The sequence below is a fragment of the Dipodomys spectabilis genome, unplaced genomic scaffold (assembly GCF_019054845.1).
Source record: "Dipodomys spectabilis isolate Male_0828 unplaced genomic scaffold, ASM1905484v1 ptg000414l, whole genome shotgun sequence".
Lineage (NCBI taxonomy): Eukaryota > Metazoa > Chordata > Mammalia > Rodentia > Heteromyidae > Dipodomys > Dipodomys spectabilis.
In genome coordinates, this window is record NW_024871091.1 from 3,688,934 (window position 1) to 3,703,774 (window position 14,841).

The 14,841-nt window shown below is 38.4% G+C and overlaps 1 protein-coding gene across 1 annotated transcript; it reads right to left on the reverse strand.

Moving 5' to 3' along the window:
* Positions 1–376: 376 nt before the first annotated feature.
* On the reverse strand, positions 377–1,462 carry LOC122097122 (putative MAGE domain-containing protein MAGEA13P). Its single transcript, XM_042667606.1, has 2 exons — positions 1,367–1,462; positions 377–1,216 (listed from the first exon to the last, which is right to left on the reverse strand). The coding sequence occupies exons 1-2, from the start codon at positions 1,460–1,462 to the stop codon at positions 377–379; spliced, it is 936 nt and encodes a 311-aa protein (XP_042523540.1).
* Between the last annotated feature and the right edge of the window lie 13,379 nt (positions 1,463–14,841).

A 14,841-nucleotide genomic window follows, 5' to 3' on the forward strand; every position in this document is an offset into this window, starting at 1 on the left:
TTATTAAGGTAGAGTAGAAAGCATACAGGAATCTTAGCATTAACGATAGGCCCACATTCGCTGAGCCTGTCTATTAGTACTGGGCACTCACATTTGTAAGGAAAATTCTCTTTCAACATCATCACTTTTTATCATATTCCAGGCCACAAATTACAACGAATTATGTCTCAAATCATTTTTCAGAACAGCAGGACTCATTCTTAAAACCCAGTAGACAGCACCACATGTGATCCATATAAGCAATCTAGATTCTGAAGCTAATACACTTTGCAAAAGAAATGTTTGAAACATACAGAAAAAGAAACTTCAACATCTCTTCACTTCTTAAAAGCCTGGACTACTCTCTTCAACAACAGAATAAAGAAGCTACTTCACTCTATTTGTCGGAGGGGCAGGAATCGCTGCTAGACTTGGCTTTGGTGACAGGGGCAGCATTCACGTTGGCCAACGCAAGCTTGGCTTTCTCTTCTTCATCTTTCAAAGCTTCTTTATACAAGGAAACAAAGGCTGTGGGGCTACTCCCACTGACCTTGGAGAAAAACTGCAGGACTTTCATCTTGCTGGTTTCAGCATAGGCTCTTGGGCCCCACTTAAACTCATAGCGAGCAGGATTGCTGTTGGGCACCAGCTGGTACTCCAGGTATTTCTCCTGCACGAAAACTTCAGTGATAAGCTTCTTTGGATCCCCATAGATGAAATCCTTCTTCTCAGCGTACACACCAATCATACGCAGTATCTCCCAGACCTTCTCTTCGGAAGCACAGTTTCCCTCCATGAAGACCAGACCCAAAATAAGTATGAGGAGACCAGTTTGGGGTAGACCTTGCTCATTATGGCACCTTCCATCGTAGGTAAGATCGAGCATTTTGATGAGCACATAGGAGTGGCTGATGGGATCCACTTCCTTTACTTCAATGCCAAAGACCACTTCCATGCATTCGCAGGCATTCCTGAAGATCATAGGGTAGTAATTTTTGAACTCTTTGATGACATTTTTCTTTATTTCTTCCTCTGTGACGCGATCCTTTGTTGTGTACTTGATACTCAGATACTTCACCAACTCAGACACCTTCTTCCCTAGAGAAGTAGTGAGCAGCAGCTCAGCCTCTGGGTGGGCCTTTGAGGCACTTGCACCCTCCTTTTTTTGGCCGCTGGACCCTTCTTTTGGTTTGCTTGATAGCGTGTTTTCCACAGTAGTAGAGGAGGAAGAGGCTTCCTGAAGACATTGGGCAACATTGATGGTTCCAGCAGCAGCAGCAGCAGCAGCAGCAGCAGCAACAGCAGCAGCTGGAAGAGGAGGAGGTGGTGGAATTTCCTCCAGGCTGTGTGGGATCAAAGCAGAGGAGAAATCTGTGGCATCTGCCACCTCATCTGCATCCGACAGGCTCAAGGCTTCTATTTGGGCCTGAAGGTCTTGGTCAACATCAGGATGGAGCTCATGTTGCTTCTGGCCGTGAGGCATCATGGCTTGTCTGAGGAATGGTTAGCAAAAGTGCAGGTAGGAAAAGAGTGGTGGAGCCAAGTGGCCTGAGGGAGAGAAGAAAAATGTGAAATACTTAATGGTCACTAGTGGCAAAGGTCTCCTTAACAGATCTTCCCTTAAGTAATTCTCTAAGGCCCACTGGAATTCTCTTAGTCTTCTGGTATGCCTGACTCCTAGGAACCTCACAAAGACATGGCAATCTTTTGAAGGTAGAAACAGTCAGCACAGCCCTTTTTTCAGGGCTGATTATAGGGTGCATAGGATCAGGAGTTATGTGGCCGCCTTGTTTTTTTTTCTTTTTTGTGCTGGTCCTGGGCTTGAACTCATGGTTTGTGAGCTAGCTGTTCCTAAGCTTTTTTGCTCAAGGCTAGTGCTCTACCCTTTGAACCACAGCACCACTTCTGGCTTTTTTGGTAGGTCAGTGGAGATGAAAGTCTCACAGAGTCAAAGAAGCAACAATATTGTTAAAAAGTGGGCTAAACACATAAAGAGAGCCTTCTCAGAAGAAGAAATAAGAATGGCCATTATACAATCCCATTTGTCCAGCCTTTCTTTGATTTGTTGTGTTTCCGGATTGTATAAGGTTGCAGAGCTTCTGCAGGGCAAATGACATAGCTAGCAAGATCAATAGAAAGCCCACGGACTGGGAGAAGATCTTTACTAGCCATACAACGGACAAGGGTCTCATATCTAAAATATACTTGGAACTCAAAAAATTAAACCACCCAACAACAAATCCTCAAAGAAACAACTGCCCAATAAGTAAGTGGGCGAAAGAATTAAAGAGAAGCTTCTCTGAAGAAGAAAGAAGGATGGCCAATAGACACATGAAGAAATGTTCAACATCCCTAGCCATAAAAGAAATGCAAATCAAAACAACATTGAGATATCACCTCACTCCAGTTAGAACAGCAAAAATCAAGAACTCTAACAACAACAGATGCTGGAGGGGATGTGGACAGAAAGGAACCTTACTTCATTGTTGGTGGGAATGTAAACTTGTTCAACCACTTTGGAAAGCAGTATGGAGGTTCCTCAAAAGACTCCACATAGAGCTCCCCAATGACCCAGCAATCCCACTTTTGGGCATTTACCCAAATGATCACAAACAAGGCCACACTAAAGCTACCAGCACAACTATGTTTATTGCAGCATTATTTACCATAGCTAAGACATGGAACCAACCCAGATGCCCCTCAGTAGATGAATGGATCAAGAAGATGTGGTATATATACACAATGGAATTCTATGCCTCCATCAGAAAGAATGACATTTCCCCATTTGTTAGGAAATGGAAAGGCTTGGAAAAAATTATATTAAGTGAAGTAAGCCAGGCCCAAAGAAACATAGGTCCCATGGTTTCCCTTATTTGCAATATCTAGTATAGGTATGAGTCAAGCGGAAAAAGTCAGATAATGTGATGTTAGGAAAACGAAACCTCAAATATGTATTTTAATGTTTTTGTTTCTTTCATGCATGTGTTTCTAACGCATTTATAAGATTATTTCTTTGTTGCTTTGTATGTCCCTCCCCCACAGTGTAACCCCCGCTTTCACTATATTTGATGTCAGTATAACATGTGGAGGAGATGGGGACAAACAAGTCGTTTAAGGATTCAGGTGGACCTGTTGCAACAATGAGAAGTACAAAATGTCATGTCAAAACCAGCTTTACAATGTCGGGGGGGGGGAGGGAGGGTATGATTGGGTGGGAGGGAGGGGGGAGGCTGGGAAGGGAGGTGAAGGGTAAACAAAGGAGGAGGCTGCAATGCTTGGTAAGAAATGTATGCATTATCCTGCCCATGTAATTGTAACCCCTCTGTACAGTATGTTCTCAAATAAAATAAAATAAAATTTAAAAAAAAAAAAAAAAAAGAATGGCCATTAGACACATGAAGACACATCTCTGGCCATGAAAGAATGCAAACAAAAACAACATTGAAATTCCACCTCACCCCAGTTAGAATGGCGATTTAAGAAAATAACATGCTGGAGGGGATGTGGCCAAAAGGGAACACTACTACAATGTTGGTGGGAATGCAAACTAGTTCAACCACTCTGGAAAGTAGTGTGGAGGTTTCTCAAAAGACTAAACATGCCCGTCAGTGGATGAATGGATCAAGAAAATGTGTTATATACCCAATGAAATTTTATGCTTCCATCAGAGAGAATGACATTGCCCCATTCATAAGAAAATGGAAAGACTTGGAAAAAAATTATATTAAGCAAAGCAACCCAGACCCAAAGAAATATAGGCTGCTTGGTTTCCCTCATTTGTAATAACTAAAATATGTCTAGGATATTCTTAGCAGAGGATCACAGTAGCTCTATAGCCATATGCTTATGACCATATAAAATGATACTTATTGAAATGAACTCCAAGAAATGGAACAAGAGTTGTTTTTTAGCAGATTGTTCATAATTATTTCTTTTTACTTTCTTTTTTCTTTTTGTTTATTCCTTGCTCTCACTGTTTTTTTTTTTTATTTCTGTTCCCTTTGTCCTGTATATGTTTATCTGATTTGGGGAAGGGAAAAGGAATAACAAAATGGTGACACAAGGACAAAGGTTGAACTAATGCAACAGTGATACTCTCTTGACATTACGTTGGAAATGAACTTTACAACTTGGGGGAAACAGGAGAAACTGGAGGGGCAATACTGTTCAAAAAAATGTACTCATTACCTTACTTAACTGTAACCCCTCTGCATAGCACCTTTACAATACATTTTTTTAAAAGTCTCACAGACTTTTCTATCCTCTTTTATTCAAACCGTGATCCTCAGCTCTTAGCCTCCTGAGTAGCTAGGATTACAGGCATGAGCCACCAGTACTCATTTGGGGTCTCCCTGTTTCAAGAACCTTGGCACTTGCTTCCTGAAGTGCTAAAACCCTTGATCTGCATTCAAGGTGTGTGCTTCATCATGGCTCCTGGCATGGCCTGGAACCCTTCTGCCTTGCGAATGAGGACATACATTTCATTTCAGTACTGTTATTCTTAGTTCCTAGAGTATTTCTCCATATTGCAAGCACAGCCTTGGGCTCTCTAGAACTGAGAGGTGGATAGAACTAGAATCTCTGAGGTCCCCCCAGTAATAAGGTAGATATGAACCTTCCAAATGCAGGAGCAGGGCTCTATCCTTAAATTGACTCTGGCAAGGCCTAAGATACTTCTGATAAAGTGTCCCACCAGGTGGGAGTAAAGTGTATAAGACCAGCCATCAGGGCTTCTCAGGGAACGGACCACACAGGGAAGGAGCCTAAAACTTAGGGCACAGAGGTCCCCTCAACTTTTATTCAGGGCCCTCACATTGACTCTGAGGAGATGTTGGATCTCCTCCCGGGTCTGACCAGGTATTGCTCGCCCTGCAGATGTGAAGTTTCTTGTTTAAGCCAATGTCTTCATTTCTCAAAGATCAATGAAACAAAAGTTAGGTGGTTCCACATATAGTCACCTAACTACGATTCTGGCTAGAATCTCTAACAGTAGAGCTCAATTTTGAGTGGTGGGTACACTGAACCTCTCTGCAGGGTATGCACCTCCATGGTCAGTAAAGCCTGGGACTCCTCCCTCTGGTGATGTGAATCTGCCCCTATGACAAAAAAATCTCACTTCTCCGACATTACCAGGCCAGCTGCAAATGAGAGGAGATTTGATAGACTTGCCTAGGGTTTGCTAAGGCTAATAATAGGGTAAAGCAGGTTTCTATAAGGACCCTTTTGTCTCGATTGACACTCTCAATCTTCCTGAAGGTATTTATAAATTCCTGACCAGACCTGCATTTGTTCCCTTCTGCCATCCTCATAACACATTGTTGATGCTAGATAAAGACTAAAGTTTGGTAGAAGTTCTACAGAGGTTACCATTCCTACAGCCATGCCAAAGTTCTTCCAATGCTAATGGCAGTGAAAGAGCAGAGGTAGAGCCCTTCTTTCTAGATGGAGATTATATCAGTCCTTTCTCAGGAGTCCTCATCAAGATTCTTGGAAGGAGGCCAGGTACCATGCCACTTACCCTAGCTATTTGGCAGGCTGAGATCTGAAGATGACAGCTCAAATAAGAAAGCCAGCTCAAATAAGAGTTGGTGAGACACTTATCTCTAACCAGCAGAAAGCCAGAAGTGGAGCAGCGACTCAAGTGATAGAGTACAAGCTTTGAGAGACAGATTTAAGGGACAGTACCCAGGCCCTGAATTCAAGTCCAAGTACTGCCACAAAAGAAACAAAGCCTCCTACAATGGCTGACGATCCTCCCTTTGGTAATATAAGGCCACAGCCTTAATGTTAATCTAACTGAAGTCCAACACCACCTTCAATGCATATATCTTACAAAATTAAGAAAATTCAGGAAAAGGGTGTGGTTGGGAGGGCTGGGAGAGAATGTTGAAAGGAGTGAAATTAATCAAGATGCACTGTATTCAAAAACTGGTTTGTTGAATGGTAACTGCTTTATACAAGTACTTAAATATAATTTTAAAAAGAAGGAAGTTCTAAGTATATTCTAGATATGAGGTCCTTGTCTGTTGTAGGTTGTTGAAGATCTTCTCCCAATCTGTGGGCTTTCTACTTGCTAGCTATGTTCTTTGCCATGCAGAAGTTCTGCAGTTTCATGCAATCTCATTTGTCCAACCTTTCTTTGATTTGCTGTGTTTTTGGGTCTTTATTAACAAAATTTTGGCCTGTACCAAGGAGACCTAGTGTCTCTCCTATTCCTTCTTGTAATGTTTTCAGGGTGTATGCTTTTAGCTGGAGGTCTTTGATCTATTTGGAGCTGATTCTAGTGATAATATATATATGGATCTAAGTTTAGTTTTCTACAGGTGTTTTACCAATTTTGCCAGCACCATTTACTGAAGAGGCTGTCTTTCTCCTGTTCTATTTCTTGATTAGGTGGCCATAGGTCTGTTGTCACTGTATTTGATTTGGGTACACTGGGTATTGAATATATGTTTATCTCAATAAGGGAAGGGGCACAAAAAATGGTGAGACAAAGGACAAAGGGGGAACCAGTGCAACAGCGATACTCGCAAGACAATATGCTGGAAATGATCTGCACAATTTGGGGGTGATGGGGAGGAGGGAAAGAGAGCAGAAAATGGGGAAGGGAGTAATAAGTTGTACAAGATTTATACTCAGCATCTTACTTATGTAACTGTAACCCCTCTGTACATCACCCTGACAATAAATTTTAAAAAGAAAGAAAGAAGAATGGTGGAGCCTTAAAGTGATAAATGTGTTAGGGTCTTGAGCTGAGTACGATCAAACAGGGGTCACAGTTTGGGAAATGCAGGTGTCTTTGGGGATTACTTTGTCTTCTGGTTTGATGGTATATTTATTTCTGGCAAGGCCTGTAACCTGATTCGGTGAGAATTCTTCTTTTAAGCCAAGGTATCACATTCCCAGAGATAACAAAACAAGGAAATGAGGGGACATGTGTGTCTTAAAAGCAGGAATAAGGTCTATTAAAAATGGGGGAAAGTAGACATTTTACCAGATGTTGGCGGCTCATGCCTGATTAAGGCTAGCTACTCAGAGGGTATGAAGATTGCCTTTGACAACCAATTCAGGAGGAAAATTCTGTGTGACTATTTCCAATTAATCAGAAAAAGCTCAAAATGGAGGTATGGCTCATGCAGTAGAGCACCAGACTTGAGGGAAAAAAGGTAGAACTTGAGGCTCAGAGTTCAAGCCCCAGTAGCTACACACAAATTAAAGAGGCATTTTATATTTTTTTCTTTTGATACCAAGGTTTGAACTGAAGGTCAACCAATGTTGTGTCGCTCCAGCTATACCTCCAACTCTTCTTGTTTTAAAGTTATTTTTCAGGTAAGCTCTGTTTTTCTGCATATGGTAGCCTTGAACATTAATCTTGCTTGCCCTATGGCATCTGGCGTACCTGGGATGATAGGGTGGTTACCATACTTGGCTGTTGGTTGACTAAAAGGCTCAGTAATTGTTGCCAGGCTGCTTTGTAATTGGCATTTTTCTGATCTCTGCCTCTCTAGTCACTGAATTACAGCAGCCTCACAGTACTGGACAAAAGGGCAGCTTATACAGGTATGTACTGTCTTTATGTGTATAATGATTACATCCTTTCGGGCCTTGTAAGGGCCTGAAATGCTTCTCATTTTCCCCCAAACAACATATCTGGGTATAAATGCCAACAGCTCTGGCTCAGAGTAGAGACTAGTAGGAATTTCTATTGAGATCCTCCTGGGGTTGAAAATGGGCAACTCTACCCCACGTTCACCATATTTATCATATAAGACTTTTACCTCCCCCTTTTTGGTAAACTGAGCAATCCTCTGTGGTGGGCTGTGAACCCTCAAGAAAGATCACCATTTCCCGGCAACACCAACAAGGCTAGGCCGCCATCTTAGGATGCTTTCTCTTTGTCACAATCTTGTCTGGGGGCTTTCCATGGCTGACAGAACAGGTAGGTTATTATGTGCCAAGTAAGTCTTCTCAGACCTCAGTCAGATTTCTTACCTTAACGCCTAAAACTGCCTGTGATTCTTCCCTCTGTTGACCTGTCGTGAAAATGAACCTCTAAGGACACAACACGGCTTCCAATTCCAATATGGCCGTTAGAGCGTACTATACCCGGAAGTTCTGCCTCACCTTGCCTACGGATGACATCAGGTACTGCACTGGGAAACAGCGTCCGCTTCAATATGTAATAATAGGCCCACGTATATGTCTTTTCAGCTTCTTACTTTGAAGGTTGATAGGACCTGGAACTCCTGATTCTGCTGATCTAAGTCTAACTTCCTCAGAGGACGCTTCACCTTCTGATTTCTAAAGCAAAATTCATTATACAACACTTTCAGACACCCTGTCTGCCTTGAATTTCTTGGCACACAGGACTATAGGTTCTACTCACATTTTTTGCTCTAGGGTTGTGTTTTACCACTTAAGCCATACCTCCAGGGCTTTTTTTTCTGGAAAATTTCAGGTAAAAGTCTTATAGACTTTTGTGCTGGCATTGGCTTTCTTTGAAACATAATCCTTAGATCCCAACCTCCTAACTAACTAGTATTATACTAATGAGCAACCAGTGCCCAGCATATGATGTTCATTCATTATTAAGTATTGTTTAAGTTCTGTGAGACACAGGTCAGTATTGTTTTTATTTTTTGTCAGTTGTGGGGTTTGAACTCTGGGCCTGGGCACTGTCCCTCAGCTCCTCAACTCAAGGGTAGCACTCTGCCACTTGAGCCACAGCTCCACTTCTGGTTTTCTGGAAGTTAATTGGATATGAGTCTTACAGACTTTCCTGCTCAGGCTGGCTTTGAACTGCGATCATCTTATCTCTGCCTCTTGAGTAGCCCAGCTTTGTTTATATTTTATAGTGGAAGAAACTAAGCTGCGGACAGAATATATTACACATCATTTAGCTAGAAAAGGGCAGTCTGTGTGGTGTGTTTCCAAAGTCTATACTTCTATTTTCTGTGTCAAATCAAATTAAAATTTTATTCTAATATGTTTACTTTAAATAACAGATGGAATGCAATGTCATTTTAAATAAAGAGCAGTATAGATTACATTTATTTTGAGGTTGTGAAAGAAAGGTCATCCATCTGAAATCATACCTACATACAAATACTATAAGACGTCGCCCACCCACTCTCAGGGAAATGACTCTATCTTCTTTTGTCTACACAATCACATGGAAATAATATGCACTGAAGTGTCTAGTAAGGTAAAAAAATTAAAAACCCAATGACCATCTAAAGTATGCTAATAATCAGAGAACAGTATAATGTATGAAATAGTAAATATTGTTTTCCCTTACATATTTACAATCAGGATATTTATAAATATAATCCTTTTAGTTTAGGAAGATGCATATGGAATCCAAAATTATCTATGATCACTGTAGACCATTTTGTTCATATATAATTATTTTTCTAAGGTGCAAAGGAGCATTTACTATGCACAACCAACACAAGCAAAATATTAGTGCCTCTAGTACAGAGTAAGTCTGTTTTGATACTTCTGTAATAGAATGACAGATTGACAACTAACAATGTGAGCTGGCTCTGAGCCCTATAATCTATTGATTTTATAACTTCTGAAGGAACAAGTACGTAAAAGTCATACGAGTTTTGGTAATATTTCTTCTATAAACAAAATGATTGGTTTATACGTGACATGTCTAACCTTGGTTGAGTGTAGCATTTCCTTAATGTTGATCTGATGATAGTATCATTACAAATGACAATGGTGACTTGTGAACAAAGTAATCTTATAAGCAAATTAATTTGGGCTGTGCTAATGTTGTATACACTTTAGTGATTCATGATAAAAATTAGCATGTCAGGATATCTGTACTCTACTGTTAATATACTGAAACAACTTACTTATTTCAATGTTCTTAATTCATTTGGGAACCTTCTATTGTCGCGCCATAGTGTTACATCTGTGTTAAATACAAGCTGGTAAATACTGCTGAACTGGTAAGTTACGCCTTTGGTACTATTCTATTTCCCCTGTTTATCTACTATGTCTAAATCTCATGACTACATTAACATATACCACACAGTGATGTTTTAAACATTCAATGAAACCATATATATCAAATGCCTCAGTATATCCATTGCCCATCAGTATCAAGCTCTGTAGCATCTTATCCTGATCTTCATCAAAACCTATGCATCCCTATTTGATAACGTTTTTGTTTGTGCATACGGTTGTTATTTTCATAAGTATGTCCAATAGCTCTGCAATTCGTTTTCCTCTTTTTTTATTTGTTTATTTGGTTTATTTTTGCCAGTCCTGGGGCTTGAACTCAGGGCCTGAGCACTGTCCCTGAGCTTCTTTTGCTCAAGGCTAGCACTCTACGACTTGAGCTCTACAGCCACTTCTGGCTTTTTCTGTGTATATGGTACTGAAGAATCAAACAAACCCAGGGCTTCGTCCATGCTAGGCAAGCACTCTGCCACTGAGCCACATGCCCAGCCTTTCTCTTTTTTCAAAAAAATAATAGTATAAGTATTGCCAGGCATTGTAACCTTAGCTACTCAGGAGGATAAGATCTGAGGATAATGGTTTGAAGCCAGCTCAGGCAGGAAAGTCTGTGAGACTCTTTATTTCCAATTAACCATAAAAAAAGAAAAGCCACAGGTGGACCTGTAGCTCAAATGGGTAGAGCACTACCCTTGAGCAAAAGGCTCAGGGATAATGCCAGGCAGTGAGTTCAAACCTCAGGGTTGGTACCAAACATATATATATATATATATATATATATATATATATATATGTGTGTGTGTGTGTGTGTGTGTGTGTGTGTACATATATGTACATATATACATATATACATAAATATGTATGTGTGTATAAATATAAATTGCAAAGATGTTTTATTGTGATATTTATAACATGCATATTGTGTACTTTTAAGCAAATTCACCACATCTTTGTTACTCTTATTATTTACTTGTGCCATAGATAGGTTTTATTCATTTTGCCATTTAACAAAGCTGTTTATGAATACAATGCATCTTGATCTTGTCACCCCTTTCAATGTTCTCACCCATCCTTGCCATACCCACCCTTTTCCTTGCTCTTTTTAATTTGGTAGGATATACATTGGATTCTTGTTACATTTTCCTAACTAGCCTACTTGACCCTGTTTAACAGGTTTTTTTTTTTATATTTTTTGTGCTATTTTAGCCTTTTCACCATCTTCTTTCCCCTCCTCCAAACCATTGATTCCCTCCAAAGTACTCCTCTTTTACAGTCAAGATATTACTGTTTTTTTGTGGCCTATATAGTCATATGAATGAAAATATTCGGAACTTCCATTATCTCAATTAATGTGACAATTTCCATTTCCTTCCATTTTGTTACAAATGATAAAATTTCACTAGTGGCTATAAGTAGTTAATTCTGCTTCTCTACCAGTTGCTATAATTAGGAAATTGTATGGAATAAATTGTCATAAATACTTTACCATAAGCATAAAGAGAAGTTATATTATATTTTTAACTTTATTCTTTGAAAAAAGGAGTAACCTGGTCAAGATGAATTGTATTCATAAACTGCATTGTTAAATTGCAACTTCTCTGTACAACTACCTAAAGATAATAAAAAAAGAATTTCACTCATTTTACCTTTATTTTAAAATAACTGAAGAAATATTTAAAGAATATTAATTTGATTTGGTATCAAACATCCTAAGATTACAACTTTTTATAATTCTGGCTCTGATTATCGAGACTAATGGGAGATGAGACAACAAAGATGCTCAGCAGCTAAGAACTAGCAGGCTATCTGTATAAAATGTAAAATTTATCTTGTGCATCATTGAGGTCTAAAGAAAAGATTTAGTTATGAGACTGCCATTTCAAACAACTCATTTTGTAGCCATACAGAAGATAGCATGGATAAAGAAATGAGAAAGGAGGAGGAAGGCAAGCAAGAAACTCATTTAGCAAACTACTGGTATAGTCCAAGTGTAAAAGGATGGGAAATTGAACTATTCATTGCTCTATACTATGAAGAGAGCATAAAAGATTCAGAATATTTTTTTGTCAGTCATGGGGCTTGAATTCTAGGCCTGGGCTCTGTCCATCAGCTTTTGAGCTCAAGGATACCACTTGAGCTACAGCGCCACTTCCATTCAAATAATTTTAAGAAGCAGATACTACAAGATTGGTGATTGGTTGGGTGTGTAGGATGAAGTTGAGGCAGGAGTCCAGAATGATTTATTTATCCATTTAGTTAAAAATATAATAATATTTTGTCTTGTGCCAGAATTTTCTAAAGAATAAAAATAGGAAGATTAGTAAAACACAATCCTTATCTTCAGGTTAAAGTAGTAGAAAAGCATACAAATGGCTATAGAACAGTATGGTGGAACTATCATGAAGTTATTGACAAGCTACAATAAAGAATAAAAATGAAGTGATTTACTCTACCTGGGAAATTTGAAAAAGGCTTCAAGAGTATATGAGAATGTTTGTATGGTAATGACTATTACTGGACTGATACCAAATAGATTTCTTCACTGTTCAGTTTTTGTTTCTTCCCCCTTTCTTCTATAATTTTCATCTTAAGAATATTCCTTAACAAATATTTCGCATGTGAAAGTCTGTCTCAGAAGTGGTTTTCTAGGTAAACAGATTCATAATTGGGGCATTTAGAATAAACACAATAAAGTATAGATGAATGAATGCTGTTATTTTTACTTTTGAATGTGAAAATCATGTGCTTTCATGTGTCATTCAGTCCTATTCTCCTTTATGGTTTTTTGAGATAAAATGTTGCTTTTTAGCCCTGGTTGCCCTTGAACTCTCAATCCTACTGCCTTAGCCTCCCAAGTGCTGGAGTTATAGGTATGCATCATCATCCTCCATCTCCTCTTGTTCATCTTGATGAAAATGAAGCAAGCAATGAGATTAGTAAAAAAATATATACTCTTTGTTCTTCTCTATATATTTTATGTGTGTATACATATAAATCATTTATCATCTGACAGAGTGTAAACTTTGTGGCAAAAGTATTTCTGTTGGGTTCTTCCCTTGAAACTAAACCAAATACTTCTTGAAGGATATCTTTAAAGAAATACTTTATTTTTTAAGAGATCACAACTATAATATGAGAAGTTGTGATGATAGTCTATTCCCAAAAAGATTTATATTGCAGGACACTTTAAAAATAATTCATGATGTAAATCAAATCAGAATACTCTCTGAAAATTCATTTTCTTATTTCGTAGTTTTCCTATTACTAGGGCAACCCCTTAACTCTTTTTATTATTTGCTATGTTGTCACATATAATAAGGTATACTCTTGCTACTTAGTATATGAATTTTTTAATTATAAACATAAAAAATCAGAATTTCACTGACCACTCAGTCATATTACCCTGGGATGAGAGAGAGGTTAAAGTTGTTGAAATGCTGAAAAGTTAACTTTTTATTTTTTTTATCCTTGGAGGCATAGGTCTAACAATACTGTGGATGCCTGGAGTTATTTCAGTTAGAATTTCATTCCTTTCAGACTATATAGTCAAATCCAGTGCTGTTGGTAGGGCATAAATACATAAGTGCCAAATCATGTACATGAACATTATCTCTGTTTTAACAGAGAGCTGAATTGATGACAGCTAATAATGGCATTAAAATATAAATGGCCACCTAGATTTCAGTCTCCAAATGAAGCAATGAGAATAAGAGTGTATGATATAATTGGGAAATTCAATGTAAGTAGGAGTATCAAATTAATAATAATAATATCACTGGGCATGGAGAAATGAAACAAATATTTTCCAAAGGTCAGGCAGAAAGACTTAACTTAATAATATGCATATATGGTTATCCTATATATACATATATTCAATTTTCATTATATATGTTGTTATACACACATACATACATCTACATATTTATAGCGTATGTGCATATATATATATATATATGAAGACAGAGAGAGAGAGAACTTTTCCATGTACACTATGTGCAAATCCTTACTAGATTGCAGAGTTAGGAACCATGTTGGGTCTGGTTGAGTGCTTCTATATTTTAGAGGATTATGCTTTGAGCCAATTGGAACTCAGCCACAAGCTAGACATGCTCATGGTATGAATAGCATCCAAACTTCAGCTTCTAGGTTCTATAAAGTCCAATAATGTCCTGAACTCATTGTATGTAAGAGTGTCACCCCATCCAGAACAGGCATCTTGAGTCCTAAATTCCTTTATGAGGAAAAAAATTCCCCTGAAATATTATGTAAGAAGTAAGATACATAACAGAAGAAAAATTATTATTATTTTCTTTTTTTATTGTGAGAATACCATACAGAGGAGTTACAATTACTTGGGCAAGATAATACTGCATTTCTTATCAAGCATTGTTGCCTCCTCTTTGTTTCCCCTTCCCCTTCCCCTTCCCCCTACCCAATCCTCCCCCCACCGAAAAATTATTTGTCAGTCAAGAGATCTACAATGGATATGTCTTTTATATAATTAAAGTAGGCCCACATGTCATTTGGAAAAGAAATCAGTTACTGTTTGTATGTGGATCCAGGAAAACCAAGACAAAGCTACCTTCATCCACGTGAGTAGTATGAAAGTAGTGTGAATGGAGAAAGATTGGAGAGCTGTTTGAATTTCACAATATTGAATTTCATAATATCTTACTGATTGAGCCCGAGAAACAGCTGGGCTAACTCATACTTATCAAATGCCTCTCTTGCTACAATTACAGTGTTTTGATATAAATATGAAGCCAACAGCTCAAATACTTATCAAAAGATTTCTGTCAATGTGTTGAAAATAGAAAATGATCTTATATTTTAGTCCAAACAGAGACTATTCAAAATTTAATAATAAATAACAATTCACTAAAGGAAAAG